The 18,720-nt window shown below is 45.5% G+C and overlaps 1 protein-coding gene across 1 annotated transcript in view; it reads right to left on the bottom strand.

Annotated features, from left to right (window-relative positions):
* LOC121860990 (inositol-trisphosphate 3-kinase B-like) overlaps positions 1 to 18,449 on the bottom strand; it is a 112,267-nt gene extending 93,818 nt beyond the window's left edge. Inside the window, exon 1 of the mRNA XM_042358421.1 lies at positions 17,464 to 18,449. Within this exon, the coding sequence (XP_042214355.1) occupies positions 17,464 to 18,195 (732 nt within the window). The 5' untranslated portion in view covers positions 18,196 to 18,449. The remainder of the gene's footprint in view (positions 1 to 17,463) is intronic.
* Between the last annotated feature and the right edge of the window lie 271 nt (positions 18,450 to 18,720).

The raw sequence follows: 18,720 nt of genomic DNA, 5'->3' as shown, positions 1-18,720 counted from the left end.
CTTCAAAGGCATAGTGGCCTCGGTCTCTCTGCAGTCTTAAATCACTAATAAATTTGGAGAAAACAGTTCAACCTAGGCACTTGTAAGTCTCCAGTGAAGCATGGCATACCTGGTAAAATATTACTTCGCATGTATATAAATCTTACATTAATTACTTGACACAGTCGTCGTCACGTGAGGTGGGATACCTGAGTGTGTAAACAGTGATGGATGTTGACGTGTTGAACAAACTCTATTACTCTCCTCACATATATAAAAATAATTCTCCATTAATTACTGGCAACATTCCTGGTTCACCCAAGCGTAGTGCCGGGAGTATGTGAGGTGGTGGTGGCAGTGATGAGGCGGTGCATATCTCAGAATCACAACAAACATTGAGACACGCGAGGCCTCACCTTCTGCTAGGCTACGACCTGACACACACACACACACACACATTGGCGTCAGATGCTCCAAAGTTTATTCATACGTGATAATAATATTTTTCCCCACAAACTAACTGACACTGAGAACACCTCCAGCTGGCTCATATCAGCTATAGCTCTCCAATGGCATCCAAGACGACATAAACAATCCTGAGACACACCAACAGACAGACGCCTCTTCCCTGCTCTACAGTCAAGGACATAAATAACAATCCCGTGTTAGAACAGAAGCCGGAATTAGAAACGACACTCATTATTCAGACTAAACGGGAAGAATGTGATCTGTGACTCATCTATTTTTTCCCTCTTGTTTACTATATGAGAACCGGAAACGAGGAGTTCCAAGAAGGATAAAGGGATATGACTGAAGACAACAATGGTCGGGAGGGAATGTGGTGTTGGTGGAGGGGGCAGGAGGAGACACGTCCATCTCCCCGGATATAAGCAAAAGGTTACACTGACGACATTGTACAGCCCAGCCTAAAGCATTAAGAAACTTTTTGTATCCGGCGAAAGTGATGACCAAAGTGATGACGTTAGTGATGACATCATCCTCGTGCATCCTTTTGATATTGTATCGCCTAACTTATCTTTTTTTATTTCGTTTATAATTAGTTTCATAATTAGTTCTGATAACGAGAACAAAATAACAAGAATAATTATAGAACAAGGTGGAGGTAAATTCAAGTTCTTTAAAATAAATTATCTTTACTGACTGAATACCACTACACTTTCTCAGTAAAAATAACCCAACTTAATCTATCAAAGAAATGACATCGCTTCAGATATTTTTGTTCTATTGACTTACAGACCTTAAGTTCCAGTAAAAACACAGACTAGGCGTGTAGTGCAGATGGCGTGGGAACTTGTCAAACACTGTGGTGATGGTGGTTATAGTGTCAATGCGTATTAAAACATCTCATCTGATTTCTACACATTGGTTATGTTAGGTGAGGTTAGTGAGGTGAAATGCTAGGGAGTGTTACTGTGTAAGGTAAGATAGGGTCATGCAGTGTTTATATAAATACAACATGGCGGTATTAGCTTACACGGACCCATGACAACAATATTTAGTCCAAGTTATCTTCACGAAACTCATTAATAAACACAATATCATGTCTTAAAATACCTCACAAGATAACAGTTAATTTAATATAGCTGTATCTCTTGTCAGTCTTATTTTATTAGCACGAAGAAACTGACGTATTTAATTTTTAAAACAAAAGATTACATTATCGAGTTTTCTTCAGTCAACAAATACGTCCAAGTTTGGTGGGAAGAACCAAATTAACCTATCCCAACCCATCCTAATCTAACCTAACCACTCATTAACCTAAGCTGGCCAATATATTCAACGATAATTCCCTCCGATAAAGGTCTGTTTTCCATACAAAGTTGTCTATAACATTACCATCATGTCATTCCGGTGTAGGCTTCCATTTTACGTCTGACACATTAGAGTATCACTCGCCCCCTCATGGTCAAGACAGAATACTTGAACAGCAGTCCAACTTGATGACACACCACATTAATTAGTAAATAAAGCCAACCTAACCTAAGCTAACCATATCCAACTAAGCTAACCTCCCATACCTATCTTACATAAACAACATTCTAAGTAAAGTTTGAAAGAAATTAAGAGTTGGTTCAATGACGGATCATTCTAACCTTACTGTCAGCCCCCAACGAGTCCATATGAGGTAGGGGTTGGATTAGGTTAGGTGATAGGTTGTTTCTACCCCATATATCATAATTACTATACACGTCATCTAGTCTATTAAAACCACTAAAATAAGAAGTCTAAATAACCAATATATTTTTAAGTTACCCCACTAAAGATATTCGCTTTTCTTTTATCGTCAGCGTCCATTTTTATTAAAGTTTAAAGGCTAACTATGGTAAAATAGACATACAAGTCCTACCATAGTAAACCGAGAGGAAAAGAGTCGACAAGAACAATCAGTCAAAACGAATCACATCAACACATAGATGAAGAGGTGATCAATTGATGTGTGAGATATATGAGGTGGATGTAAGATGATAAAGGAGAGGGTGGAGGTAAGATGATAAAGGAGAGGTGGCGGTAAGATGGTAAAGGAGGGTGGCGGTAAGATGGTAAAGGAGGGGGTGGCGTAAGATGGTAAAAAGGAGGTGGCGATAAGATGGTAAGGAGGGGTGGCGGTAAGATGGTAAAGGAGGGTGGCAGTAAGATGGTAAAGGAGGGGGGTGGCGAGATGGTAAGGAGATGGCGGTAAGATGGTAAAGGAGGGTGGCGGTAAGATGGTAAAAGGAGGGGGTGGTAAGATGGTAAGGAGGGGTGGCGGTAAGATGGTAAAGGAGGTGTGGGAAGATGGTAAAGGAGGGTGGCGGTAAGATGGTAAAGGAGGGGGTGTGAGCAAGATGGTAAAGGAAAGGTGGCAGTAAGATGGTAAAGGAGGGTGGCGGTAAGATGGTAAAGAGGGGTGGCAGTAAGATGTGTTAAGGAGGGTGGCGGTAAAGATGGTAAGGAGGGGTGGCAGTAGATGGTAAAGGAAGGGGTGGCGGTAAGATGGTAAGGAGGGTGGCAGTAAGGGTAGGTAAAGGAGGGGTGGCGGTAAGATGGTAAAAGGAGGGGGTGGCGGTAAGATGGGCAAAGGAGGGTGGCGGTAAGATGGTAGGAGGGTGGCGGTAAGATGGTAAAGGAGGGAATTGGCGGTAAGATGGTAAAGGGAGGGTGGGGTAAAATGGTAAAGGAGGGGTGAGGTAAGATGGTAAGGAGGGGTTGGGGTAAGATGGTAGGGAGATTGGGGTAAGATGGTAAGGAAGGGTGACGGTAAGATGGTAAAAAGGAAGGGTGGCAGTAAGATGGTAAAAGGAGAGATTGTGTAAGATGGTAAAGGGAGGGGTGACGGTAGATGGTAAGGAGAGTGGCGTGGATGGTAAAGGAAGGTTGGCGGTAGATGGTAGGGAGGTGGCGGTAAGATGGTAGGGAGGTGACGGTAAGATGGTAAAGGAGGGGTGACGGTAAGATGGTAAAAGGAAGGGTGACGGTAAGATGGTAAGGAATTGGCGGTAAGATGGTAAAGGAAGGGTGGCGGTAAGATGGTAAAGGAGGGGTGGGGTGATGGTAAAGGAAGGGGTGGCGGTAAGATGGTAAAGGAAGGGGTGGCGGTAAGATGGTAAAGGAGGGGTGGGGGTAAGATGGTAAAGGAGGGGTGGGGGTAAGATGGTAAAGGAGGGGTGACGGTAAGATGGTAAAGGAGGGGGTGACGGTAGATGGTAAAGAGAGGTGGCGGTAAGATGGTAAAGGAGGGGTGGGGTAAGATGGTAAAGGGAGGGTGGGGGTAAGATGGTAAAGGAGGTGACGGTAAGATGGTAAAGGAGGGGTGACGGTAAGATGGTAAAGGAGGGGTGGCGGTAAGATGGTAAAGGAGGGGTGGCGGTAAGATGGTAAAGGAGGGGGTGACGGTAAGATGGTAAAGGAAGGGGTGACGGTAAGATGGTAAAGGAAGGTGACGGTAAGATGGTAAAGGAAGGTGACGGTAAGATGGTAAAGGAAGGGGTGGCGGTAAGATGGTAAAGGAGGGGGGTGGCGGTAAGATGGTAAAGGAGGGGGTGACGGTAAGATGGTAAAGGAAGGGGTGGCGGTAAGATGGTAAAGTAAGGGGTGGCGGTAAGATGGTAAAGGAGGTGGCGTAAGATGGTAAAGGAGGGGGTGGCGGTAAGATGGTAAAGGAGGGGTGACGGTAAGATGGTAAAGGAAGGTGACGGTAAGATGGTAAAGGAAGGGGTGGCGGTAAGATGGTAAAGGAAGGGGTGGCGGTAAGATGGTAAAGGAGGGGGGGGTAAGATGGTAAAGGAGGGGTGGCGGTAAGATGGTAAAGGAAGGGGTAGAGGTAAGATGGTAAAGGAGGGGTGGCGGTAAGATGGTAAAGGAGGGGGGCAAGATGGTAAAGGAGGGGGTGTAAGATGGTAAAGGAGGGGTGGGTAAGATGGTAGAAGGGTGGCGGTAGATGGTAAAGGGAAGGATAGAGGTAAGATGGTAAAGGAGGTAAGATGGTAAAGGAAGGGGTGCGGTAAGATGGTAAAGGAGGGGTGGGGGTGATGGTAAAGGAAGGGTGGCGGTAAGATGGCAAAGGAAGGGTAGAGGTAAGATGGTAAAGGAGGTGGCGGTAAGATGGTAGGAAGGGGTGGCGTAAGATGGTAAAGGAGGGGTGGGGGTAAGATGGTAAGGAAGGTGGCGGTAAGATGGTAAAGGAAGGGTAGAGGTAAGATGGTAAAGGAGGGGTGGTGGTAAGATGGTAAAGGAAGGGTGGCGGTAAGATGGTAAAGGGAGGTGGCGGTAAGATTGGTAAAGGAAGGGTGGCGGAAGATGGTAAAGGAGGGTGGGGGTAAGATGGTAAAGGAAGGTGGCGTAAGATGGTAAAGGAAGGGTAGGAGGTAAGATGGTAAAGGAGGTGGTGGTAAGATGGTAAAGGAAGGTGGCGGTAAGATGGTAAAGGAGGTGGGTGGGGGAAGGTGGGTAAGATGGTAAAGGAAGGGAGGAAGATGAAAGGAGGGGTGGCGGTAAGATGGTAAAGGAGGTGGCGGTAAGATGGTAAAGGAGGTGGTGGTAAGATGGCAAGGAGGGAGTGACGTAAGATGGAAGGAAGGGGTGGCGGTAAGATGGTAAAGGAGGGGGTGGCGGTAAGATGGTAAAGGAAGGGGTGGCGGTGTGGTAAAGGAAGGGGTGGCGGTAAGATGGTAAAGGAGGGGGTGACGGTAAGATGGTAAAGGAGGTGGTGGTAAGATGGTAAAGGAAGGGGTGGCGGTAAGATGGTAAAGGAGGGGGGGTATGATGGTAAAGGAGGTGGAGGTAAGGAGGAAAGGAGGATATATTTCACCCTACACTACATGTCCCTCTTATTACACCTAAAGTGGGTCTATAAAGGTGATGCCTCCGTGACGACAATACGAGGTCATTATTTCCGGTTTGGTCGACTACCTGGAGGACTAAGGTAAATGTTGTAACTTGTGACATCTTCAGGCAGATAGATAGATAGATAGATAGATAGTGAAGTAGATGGTTAGATATAGATAGACTTATAGACATACAAGTAGACAGGTATATACTGTATGTAGATGTAGATATTTATTCATTACATTGATATCTGACCCACCACATGCTCCTCCCTCACACCAACAACACTAAACATTTTGGCATAAAACTAAAGAAGTGGAGGATTATCTTAACACAATACACCCACACTAGCACCCCCAGGTTTTCAACGTCACGAGAAGCTCAAAACAGGTCGTGTGGAAATAAACAAACAACGTAATGAGTTAAGATAACATGGCCAGCCTCCTTCCTACATGCATGTCGTGGGCGGCAAGTCCTGGTGTGACGTCACTGCCTGCGTCATCACAACGTAATCACAAGCGGAAACCGAATTCTTGCGTGTTAACATTATCTACGGCCTCAATTACGCTTCCAGATTTACAATGGATCTATTTGTGTCCGTGTATTATCATGCATGAGGTCCCACACACATGCTGGTGCTATCACTGTGAAGATTAGTAATTATAAATCTTTAAGAGGGACAAATACTGAAGACCGCGAGTGTGGCGACATTATCTTTAATATCTTATGGTGAACCGTTAAACAACACAAACGCAAATACATAAATAAGGTACAGTTGCACAGGTGTAAGATACGAGAGCGAGATAACATGTATGCCGCTGTACCTGTCACACCTGGCTGTACTTATCAACCAAGGATTACCAATAATTACCTGTAAGATTCTCAGAACTTCCCACGTTAAGTAAATCACCAATTGGAGATGAGTAGACGTAACTAACTGGCTTATGTAAGTTACGACACAAGGATAACAGTCTGAAGAACGAACTGCTGTAAGAATGTATATACAGTCACTAGATGCCTTAACCCCAGTCAGTTACGGGAAAATCAACTAAAAAAACAATCCTTGGAACTTCTACGTAAACCAGTGTTATGACATATAGAACGATATGCTGACACACAAAGAGTATGTAATATCAGCCTTCGTCATCAAACACCACCATAACTCTTTATTTACCATGGATAACCTTATTTGGTATACATAACGGCTGACAAAATATAATATTATAGAAGTGAACAGAGATCAAGGAGGCTGAGGGTTGAGTATAAGGGTGGAATTAGCGAGGTGATCATGTTTAATACCTGTACCGTACAACATGGGGAGTTTTAGTGATGATATGGGTGGCGAATCAGATGTGTGTGTGTGTGTGTGTGTGTGTGTGTGTGTGTGTGTGTGTGTGTGTGTGGAAGAACAATGACAGTTTTATGTAGAACTTAAGTAACTCCTTCCTCTTCCCCCCATCCTCCCTCCCTCTTTTCTTTCCTTCACTTTCCTACCCCATCTACGTCTCCCCACACAGTCACCTTGCCCGCCATGCTGACCTGTCCCCCTCCCCTACTGGTGCCAGGGATTCCAGGTCACATCATCACTACACCATCATTGATACAATCACACCATCACTACACCATCATTGATACAGGTCACACCATCACTACACCATCATTGATACAGGTCACACCATCACTACATCATCATTGATACAGTCACACCATCACTAAACCATCATTGATACAGGTCACACCATCACTACACCATCATTGATACAGGTCACACCATTACTACACCATCATTGACAGTCACACCATCACACCATCATTGATACAGGTCACACCATCACTACACCATCATTGATACAGGTCACACCATCACTACACCATCATTGACAGGTCACACCACACACCACATACATCCACCATCATTGATACAGGTCACACCATCCACACATCACTACACATCATTGATACAGGTCACACCATCACTACACCATCATTGATACAGGTCACACCATCACTACACCATCATTGATACAGGTCACACCATCACTACACCATCATTGATACAGGTCACACCATCACTACACCATCATTGACAGGTCACACCATCACTACACCATCATTGATGCAGGTCACACCATCACTACACCATCATTGATGCGGTACCATCACTACACCATCATTGATCGGTCACACCATCACTAAACCATCATTGATACAGGTCACACCATCACTACACCATCATTGATACAGGTCACACCATCACTACACCATCATTGATACAGGTCACATCATCACTACACCATCATTGATACAGGTCACACCATCACTAAACTATCATTGATACAGGTCACACCATCACTACACCATCATTGATACAGGTCACACCATCACTACACCATCATTGATACAGGTCACACCATCATACACCATCATTGATACAGGTCACACCATCACTACACCATCATTGATACAGGTCACCATACTCCATCATTGATACAGGTCACACCATCACTACACCATCATTGATACAGGTCACACCATCACTACACCATCATTGATACAGGTCACACCATCACTACACCATCATTGATACAGGTCACACCATCACTACACCATCATTGATACAGGTCACACCATCACTACACCATCATTGATACAGGTCCCATCACTACACCATCATTGATACAGGTCACACCATCACTACACCATCATTGATACAGGTCACACCATCACTACACCATCATTGATACAGGTCACACCATACTACCATCATTGATGGTCACACCATCACTACACCATCATTGATACAGGTCACACCATCACTACACCATCATTGATACAGGTCACCATCACTACACCATCATTGATACAGGTCACCATCACTACACCATCATTGATACAGGTCACACCATCACTACACCATCATTGATACAGGTCACACCATCACTACACCATCATTGATACAGGTCACACCATCACTACACCATCATTGATACAGGTCACACCATCACTACACCATCATTGATACAGGTCACCATCACTACACCATCATTGATGCAGGTCACACCATCTCTACACCATCATTGATAGAGGTCACACCATCACTACCATCATTGATACAGGTCCACCATCACTACACCATCATTGATAGGTCACACCATCACTACACCATCATTGATACAGGTCACACCATCACTACACCATCATTGATACAGGTCACACCATCACTACACCATCATTATACAGGTCACACCATCACTACACCATCATTGATGGTCACACCATCACTACACCATCATTGATACAGGTCACACCATCACTACACCATCATTGATACAGGTCACACCATCACTACACCATCATTATACAGGTCACACCATCACCATCATTGATACAGGTCACCATCACTACACCATCATTGATACAGGTCACACCATCACTACACCATCATTGATACAGGTCACACCATCACTACACCATCATTGATACAGGTCACACCATCACTACACCATCATTGATACAGGTCACACCATCACTACACCATCATTGATACAGGTCACACCATCACTACACCATCATTGATACAGGTCACACCATCACTACACCATCATTGATACAGGTCACACCATCACTACACCATCATTGATACAGGTCACACCATCACTACACCATCATTGATACAGGTCACACCATCACTACACCATCATTGATACAGGTCACACCATCACTACACCATCATTGATACAGGTCACACCATCACTACACCATCATTGATACAGGTCACACCATCACTACACCATCATTGATACAGGTCACACCATCACTACACCATCATTGATACAGGTCACACCATCACTACACCATCATTGATACAGGTCACACCATCACTACATCATTGATACAGGTCACACCATACTACACCATCATTGATACAGGTCACACCATCACTACACCATCATTGATACAGGTCACACCATCACTACACCATCATTGATACAGGTCACACCATCACTACACCATCATTGATACAGGTCACACCATCACTACACCATCATTGATACAGGTCACACCATCACTACACCATCATTGATACAGGTCACACCATCACTACACCATCATTGATACAGGTCACACCATCACTACACCATCATTGATACAGGTCACACCATCACTACACCATCATTGATACAGGTCACACCATCACTACACCAACATTGATACAGGTCACACCATCACTACACCATCATTGATACAGGGGCGTGAATCCAGAGCAAAAATATGGAATGGCCTTAACAGTTGTATGTATGTCCTTATTTGGGTTTTCGTGGATGTCTCGTAAATGGTAAGTACGTCAATCAAAATGTAAAATTCCACTAAAAGTGACTGAATTAAGGTAGTAATAAAGTCGGGAAGTGAACGATAATTTGATGAAGAAACGATAATTTTGAGGCTCCAGTACGATAATTCACATTAGAATATTTGTCAACACTGACTGGGACGGTTGCTTATACAGAGTCTTTTGAATAATTAAAGTTATTATAGTAATGAATGATAAATTAGTTTCTCAATTTTCCCATTTAATTCAAGAGGAAATTATTTTTAGATTTTTTAGATTTAGAATTTTATATGAAGGAAGGAAGGAAGGGGAGATGAGGACCAACTGCTATAGGGGCCGTGACCCTATAAAGATTAAAACCACTGCTAGAACAAGGCACAAGTACCTCGGGCAGTGGGGTAGGTGTGTGGCGGTAGTGTGTGGCGTAGGGTGGGTGTGTGTGTGACAGTGAGCGTTGATTGTGGGTGTGTGACAGTGGGGTGTGTAACGGTAGTGTGTTGATTGTGGGTGTGTGACGGTGGGGTGTGTGACGTTATGTGTGTGACGGTGGGGTGTGTGACGTTATGTGTGACGGTGGGGTGTGTGACGTTATGTGACGGTGGGTGTGTGATGGTGGAGTGTGTGTGACGGTGGGGTATGTGACGTTGTGTGTGTGACGGTGAGTGTTGATTGTGGGTGTGTGACAGTGGGGTGTGTGACGGTGAGTGTTGATTGTGGGTGTGTGACAGTGGGGAGTGTGTTGATTGTGGGTGTGTGACGGTGGGTATGTGACCGGAGGTTATCTGTTATGATTAAACGAAGAGACAGACAGACAGACAGACCAAACACAGTACCTTGCCCCTAGAATTGCCAAGAGTTAATAAGTGAAGAAATGAAACAGCAGCAACAGAAGAAGATAAGAGGCAACATTAAAGAAGAAAAACATACACATAAATTAATAGTGTGTGTGTGTGTGTGTGTGTGTGTGTGTGTGTGTGTGTGTGTGAAGGCCCTCAGCAGCCAAATAACACACTTGATGACAGACCGAGGACACACACACACACACACACACACACACACATATACCATTATCTCGGGACAGACGGACTGAGACACCAGACAAAAAACCATAGTCCCCCCCTAGGATGAGAGGTTTGGTGGGGAGAGTGGGGAGAGGAAGGAGGGGGGGTGTGGGGTGGGGTGGGGGTGGGGTGGGGGTGGGGTGGGGGAGTGGAGGGGAGAGAGGAGGGGGGTGGGGTGGGGTGGGGTGGGGTGGGGGAGAGGAGGGGGTGGGGTGGGAGTTGGGGGGGGGTGACATACCAGCCCTGGAATCTTAAAGAGAACCGAACATGTGATTCAGAGAGACAAACAGTGGTTCTTGGAGGGTAAAACGAGGCCGGCCACCAGCGACATTTGCCGGGGTAAATATTTAGCTGTCGCCTCTTCTTTTCGCCGCCATAATATTATCCTCCTCCTCGCCATGCATCGAGACTGACTGACTGACTGACCGTACAGTATATTATAACTTTCTTGAGTCACTAATACATTCTAACAAGGTCTCTCTCTCTCTCTGCCTACACGACCAACACAGATTCTCTCTCGTCGTTCACTAACATTTATTTAGTCATTCTTAACCACTGTATTATATGGTGGGTTATGGTCGTTTTAGCTCTACAACAAGATTCTAGGATTTCTATGATTTTCCATTTGGTTTATCCTCGTCGTTTTACATTAACCTAACCTAACGTAATTTAACCTGACCTAAACCAACTTAAACTACCCAATCCTAATCCTAACCTAACCTACCCAAATCTAACCCAACCCAACCCTAACCTAACCTAACCCACCCCACCCTAACTTAAGTGACATAGTTCTTCTGCCTTGTGTCAAAGTCTAAACACCACAAAAAAAAAAAATACAACTAACGAGAGATTTAACAGTAATGCAATATGGCTATCTTCATAATTTATAAACAAAAACATTATATCCTTCTATCCGTAAAGTCATCAGTGTCACAACTCAACGCTCGAAAAACACACACACACACAAACACACACACACACACATTTTTAAAACATATAGGATATAATTTAGTCTACCCTGATCTTCCGTTCTTTCCTCTAGTCATCTTTATCCTTATCTACTCGTCCTCCTATTTTACTTTCTTATTTCATTCTATTCTTCACGCCTCCCTTTTCTACTCTACTCTTCCTTCTATCATATTATTCTTCATTCTTCTATTCTCTATTCTGTACTTCCTTATTCTATTGATACACGAAAGCGTTGAAAAACAAAAGAAAGACGAGAACTATAAATGATATAACGCATTGATGAAAATTATAAATGATAAAATGCGCTGTTAAAACAAAAGACGAACTATAAATGACATAAGTTGACAGAAACACAGACAAGAACTATAAATGATATAATGCGCTATAAAAACAAAGACAAGAATTATAAATGATTTAACAATGATAAAATAAACAAATTAAAACTATAAATGATATAACAACACTGATTATAAAGACATCACATAACATTGATGAAGACAATGAGGGACCCCCCCCCTCCACAACACACACACACGGACAGTGGGGTAGAGTTCGGGTAGAGTCTCATTGCTATTTCGACACCATTTTGCTTGACGTCACGGTGGCGTCAATTACGTGTGGCAGTAAGCTGCATGCCCGAGAGAGAGAGAGAGAGAGAGAGTGGTATCCCAGTAGCGACGCAGGATACATGACACAGAAGTCGTGGAAACATGAGATTGAAATGATAACACTCGGACTGGTACTGCCGTGTTCAGACTGTCGTACTCTCAGGAAGATGTTATCGTACTCTGGGGATGTTGTTGTACTCTAATTGTGAGCATGACGTATGTACTCGGATGTCGAAAACATTTTCTAAACGTCGAACTGAAGGTGATACAGTTTACGAGAGAGAGAGAGAGAGAGAGAGAGAAAAAAAGAGAGATGTGTCGTGTCAATAGGAGGAGGGAGATGGTTACATACACCCACATACCCACACAAACACCCACATAGACACCCACCCACACACGGTAAACAAAGTCCTGCCACCCAATCAGACGGCAGCTTTCATCAGGGTGGTTACTAATAATAAGATCAGTCGTAAGCAGGTAATAATAATAACGTAAGTAATTGGGTGTTTTGTTAAGGGAAGGTGAGAGCCTGGGTAAAAATTGTCCCCTAACAGCTGCTCTAAGTGAAGGTAACTACTTAAGAAGTTCAGTCTATAGTTTTGATGAAATTTAAGGACTTTTTTGTGTGTTGTAATTTAAGACAAAGTTAGTTAAGTGTAATCTTATAGTGTAAAGTCAATAAAAATTCTGTACAAAACTGTGTTGATAAAATATGACACAACAGACAAAGGCTTTTGATAACCCTACCGAGACAACAGGAGTCACAGTGTTCATTCTGAGATTCATCGATCACTCTAAGTATCGATAGTTTTTGGAGTGACTGTACATATTGACTTATGAGGAATATTCTGCTTAAGAGCCTCAGAGGAAGTGAAGGCCACATGACTAAAAGAAACTCCCTATAATTTGTTTCTAAAAAGACTCACACATTATCCAATTTCCTTCTTGAATTAGTGAACATTATGTAATTTGTCTGAAATGGCTGCCGGTAGTACAATCAACACAATGGGGGTAAAACAGCCGGCAGATGCCACACAGAGGAAGGTCTAATACCGAGTCGTCATAATAAATTTGAAAAGATCGTATCCATCAAATTTCTAAGACACCATTATTAAAACAAATTACCTTGACCTGACCTCATCTTAACCTCCTAAAAGATATTCAATTCGTACTGTACACCCAACACTGCACCTGCTACTGTAGATCAAACAACAGTACATGTAGTTGCAGTAATAGTAATTTTCTGCTTAAAAGGTGTACCAGGGGTGTAAGCTGGAGTGTACCAGGAAGCATAGGTGTGTGTGGAGATTGGTAGTGTACTAGAATATCCCAAAAGTGTAGCCAGTGGAGTAACATAGGTGTAAATACATAAGGGCGTTGTCACCTACACACACTACACTTTCTCCTGCCGACCAGACTCGTGTACTCTTCGACCCCCTGTCTGTCTGTGTCTCTCCTCTTCATCTTCCTCCGTTTACAGCCATAACCCGTCAACAACCCGTCACAACACGCAAGAACCCGTCACTGAACCTGAGAACTTTGGAATATAGAATCGTCATCAGATAGTCATAAGCTATATGTATGTATGATGCTGGTGGTGGTGAGGTGATGATGGTGAGGTGGTGACGATGATGATGGTGAGGTGGTGATGATGATGATGAGGTGGTGGTGATGATGATGGTGAGGTGATGATGATAGTGGAGATAACGATGTTGAAATAAGTAGAGAATTAATATTATTTGTAAAAAAAACCAGGTGTTCCTACTTTGTAATGTTTTCCTTCATTAAATTACATAGAGTGTGTGTGGGGGGCAAGGGGAGCACAGGGGGTAGAGGGCAGAGGAAAGGGTGAACGGGAGAGGAGTGACAGGGGGAGAGGGAGGACAGAGGGGAAAGGGAGGACAGGAGAGGGACAGGGGGAGAGGAGGACAGGGGGAGAGGAGGACAGGGGAGAGGGGGGGGCAAGGGAGATGGGAGACGGGGACAGGGGGGAGAGGAGGACAGGGGAGAGGAGGGACAGGGGGAGAGGAGGGACAGGGGGAGAGGGAGGGACAGGGGAGAGGAGGGACAGGGGAGGGAGGGACAGGGGGAGAGGAGGGACAGGGGGAGAGGAGGGACAGGGGAGAGGGGAGAGGGGACGGGGAGAGGACAGGGGAGGGGAGAGGAGGGCGGGGGAGAGGAGGGACAGGGGAGAGGAGGGACAGGGGGAGAGGGGACAGGGGGAGAGGAGGGAGGGAAGGGGGAAGGGGGAGGAGGGACAGGGGGAGGAGGGACAGGGGGGAGAGGAGGGACAGGGGAGGGGAGGGACAGGGGGGAGAGGGAGGGACAGGGGGAGAGGAGGGACAGGGGAGAGGAGGGACAGGGGAGAGGAGGGAAGGAGACAGGAACAAACGGAAGGGGGACAGGAGAGAGGACAGGGGAGAGGACAGGGAGGAGGGACAGGGAGAGGAGGGACGGGGGAGGAAGGGGAGAGGAGGCGGGGAGAGGAGGACGGGGGAGAGGAGGACAGGGGAGAGGAGGACAGGGGAGAGAGGGACAGGAATGTGGTGATTTCCTTGGGGATGATTCAGTTAACGTCACCACCACAACATGCTGACACACACGCACACAGACACACACACACACACACATGACCAATACACTGAACACACACACACACAAGACGATCACACATATACACCCATACACTCAAGACCTATACACACACACTCATGAAACAATCTCTCACAGACACACACACACACACACATGACCAATACACACACGCACCCCTATACACACATACAGTCCATCACACATACAAACACACCAACACCAGCACACATAACCACAGATTAATACACAAAGTAAATACAAACACACAGGTAAACAAAAAACAAACAAGTACACAAACACACGTATAGGTCAGGTACAGTCCCCCTTCACTAGTGTGTTTACAGGGGCTCATCAGGTTTTGTACAGTGTAGGCAGCCCTGTGTTTGTTTACATTCAACAGAAGGAAACCTGTAATAGTGAACACAATATAGAATCAAAGTAAAACAATATTAAAACAAATATCTCAATGTAATGATTTGTGGAATGTTGATATGACGAGCCCCTGTAAACGCAGTAGTGAAGGGGAGTGTACTTTCTCTCCCCCCCCCCACCACCACCACCACCCACCCAATAAGGTCAAATCTTACAGTAGTGTTGATGATGAGGAGGAAATTACTATCATTAGATCACATATTTTCTGGTATTGTTAAATGCCATGATGGAGAAACAAGACGAGGGTGTGGTGTATTGGTGTTGTATAGTGAGTAGTGATGGTGTTGAGTAGTGATGGTGTTGAGTAGTGATGGTGTTGTATAGTGAGTAGTGATGGTGTTGTATAGTGATGGTATTGTATAGAGTAGTGGTGTTCTATAGTCATGGCGTTGTATTGTGAGTAGTGATGGTGTTGTATAGTGAGTAGTGATGGCGTTGAGTAGTGATGGTGTTGTATAGTGAGTAGTGGTGTTGTATAGTGAGTAGTGGTGTTGTATAGTGAGTAGTGATGGCGTTGAGTAGTGATGGTGTTGCATAGTGAGTAGTGGTGTTGTATAATCAGTAGTGGTGTTGTAAAGTGAGTAGTGATGGTGTTGAGTAGTGATGGTGTTGTATAGTGAGTAGTGATGGCGTTGAGTAGTGATGGTGTTGTATAGTGAGTAGTGGTGTTGTATAGTGAGTAATGGTGTTGTATAGTGAGTAGAGGTGTTGTATAGTGAGTAGCGGTGTTGTATAATGATGGTGTGGTGTAATGGTTAGGTTTAGGTTTGCGTGGTGTGGTAGACATATTGCGTTGTGATTATAATAACACAACACTACACGTAATAACATTATCACCCACCAACTACACTTGTACACTAATGGTCGAAGTTTGGTGAAGGCGACAATGATCTTATCCTTTTGTTGTGAAGAGTTCTTGTTTCCTATCACTTATAATGCCATAAGAATAAACCGTCGCGTTACACCGATTTACTTTAGTTTACTCTGATTTATTGCTCTATGATGCTGCACAGTTGATGAGCGTTGCGCGGGACACAGTGGAGCTAGACACCAATCGTCAGTTTGTTTGAGGGTGTAATGTTATCTTTAAACTTTACTTTACGAGTTTACTTTATCGTCTTCGCCACTGATCGGTCTGTAATCCGCTTGAGTGGTCGGTCACGTCTCTCTTACGTACTGTTGGGAAGTGGGCCTACTGGCGAGGGCATGTACTGTACTGGCTCCAGGATGTTTCGATATTAAATCAGAATACACAACCAAGCCAAACCTACGACCTAATCTATGGTCATCGGGTCAGGCTTGCAAGGGAAGAATTGTTTATGTTCGGTTTGGTTGGTTCGTGTTGCTGGCTGTAAGCTTCAGAAACGTCTTCAAGAATCCATGAAATAATTCTAAAATCATGACGCCATGCCCTCTAACCAATCACAGCATGGTTGACGGGCTCTCACTAGTCGTACCTGCGTCAAGTGTGCACAGGGTGATGCTGTCATGCTCAATGTCTTTCACAAATACCAATTAAATCACTGACATAGGGGCTGTTCGCTTAGTTGTGTGTTAAGGCCGCCATATTAACTTACCTTAGTCTACCCTGTCGCGTTCTTTCCTATGACAGAAAACCAGAGTGTATTTTGAGCTCTCTCTCTCTCTCTGCAGTACGAGCACAGAAAGCCTTCACTCTCGTCTTGTACTCACCATCTTAAAGCGGAAAACATTTATCGTTTAATTGGGATCTCTGTGTCTCTTATCCGGACACTAACATCCTCTCAACCCACACCGACACTTCCTTCTAACTGCTGCAGTACCGTAACAACCCTTACCTGGTACCTGTCTGCATGCCACTCAGGGGGTCAGCCAGCTTACCTGAAAGAGACAAGAAGCAAGTAAATAAACAAGACCAGGGCAGATGACGGGAGGCTTCAGGTATATCATCAGGTTGTCAATATATATTGCAGAAGTGAACACGGCGAGGCTGTGATCACGAGGCCGTGACTTATGCTACAACACATTCACTTCACAAACTACAGCAACAACTGGTGGTAATATTTTTTTTAATATACATGTTCAGACTATGGTCAGCGGCGGGTGCAGGTGATGCTGGCCATAGTGAGGGCGCCAGACGGCCAGTACTGACCTACGGGAGCCAGGGAGAAGAGGGTAACTTTACCTTCTTAGGTTTAGTTGGTTGGTTGTGGGAGACCGGATAGAGGTCGGTGAGGCCAAGGAGGCAGTCGTCGCAGGGGCACACCGACCCCTCACTACTGACGGAGGCCATGGAGGAAGCCATAGAGGCGCCGCTCTCCATGCTGTCCGTCCTCACGAGGCCTCGCCAGCCGCCCTTCTTAGCCGCCAGCACCGCCTCCAGCAGGGAGTCGCGGCGGCCCAGAGGCTCACGAGGCTCCAGTTCGTCTAAAGTGGAGCCCCGGCGGGAGAGCGGCCCGCGGGAGTCTCGCGAGTGGCGCCTACTGAGAGCCTCCTTGAAGTCCTCATCCAGCAGGGAGGCGCGGCGGCTAAGACTCCCGTTCTCTGGCACAGACTCGAGGCATGAGTTCTGCCGAGTCAGTCCAGGACTCATCCAGCACTCCGACGACTCTTCCTCGAAGGCGGAGTCGGCGCCCTCCGCTCCGTCATCGTCGCCGTAAGAGTCGAGGGAGAGGTCCTGCAGGTGTCGGGTGACGCCCTCCACCTCTGAGGTACACGGCTCCTCGCTGGTCCTGGACACCACACCACTGGACGTACCCTCAGTGTGTGGGTTGTCTACACAATCATGGGTCGTGGTCGTCGCCGTCCTGCCCTGGAGGGCCCGGGGGCTCTTAGGGCAGATGGGTGGGAAGTCGTGGTGCCGGCGGGCGGTGCCACTACCATCTAAACCCAGCGACCTCTCGCCTCCCATCATCATCAAGGACAACAGATGGACAACAACAGGAACAACGACACTGGTGCCACAAGTTATCACATGACGTGTGGCACCTGATGATAGTTAAGACACCAGCAGGAGTGTCAGAGTGCCAAAAAGTGTAATGTACAGTCCCCGTCACTAGTCTCCAGCCGCTGACACGACACTCACCATCACTGATCTTATCACCAGGACTCTTGATATTCTGTCTTTATGTTAATTAAGGCGCACCTGTACACCAGGAAAAATTATCGTTGGTTAACACACACAAAGCCGAAAACAGGTAAACATAAATATTGCACGTGTACAATGAAGAACCTCACGCTAAGACATGTGTGCATGTTTGTGTATGTGTGTGTAATGAAGACAGACGCACCCACGTACACATGCAACAAGGTTCACAACACTGACTGACTGATAAAACCCATGCTTCACACACACACACACACGCAGGATGTATATTTCCGTTAACCGCTCTCCTCTGTATGTCGATTGACGTCATAGGAACGTCACACACACACACACAAT

This window comes from Homarus americanus, unplaced genomic scaffold (genome assembly GCF_018991925.1).
Source record: "Homarus americanus isolate GMGI-L3 unplaced genomic scaffold, GMGI_Hamer_2.0 scaffold40248, whole genome shotgun sequence".
Classification (NCBI taxonomy): domain Eukaryota; kingdom Metazoa; phylum Arthropoda; class Malacostraca; order Decapoda; family Nephropidae; genus Homarus; species Homarus americanus.
This window is presented reverse-complemented; position numbering and strand designations above follow the sequence as displayed.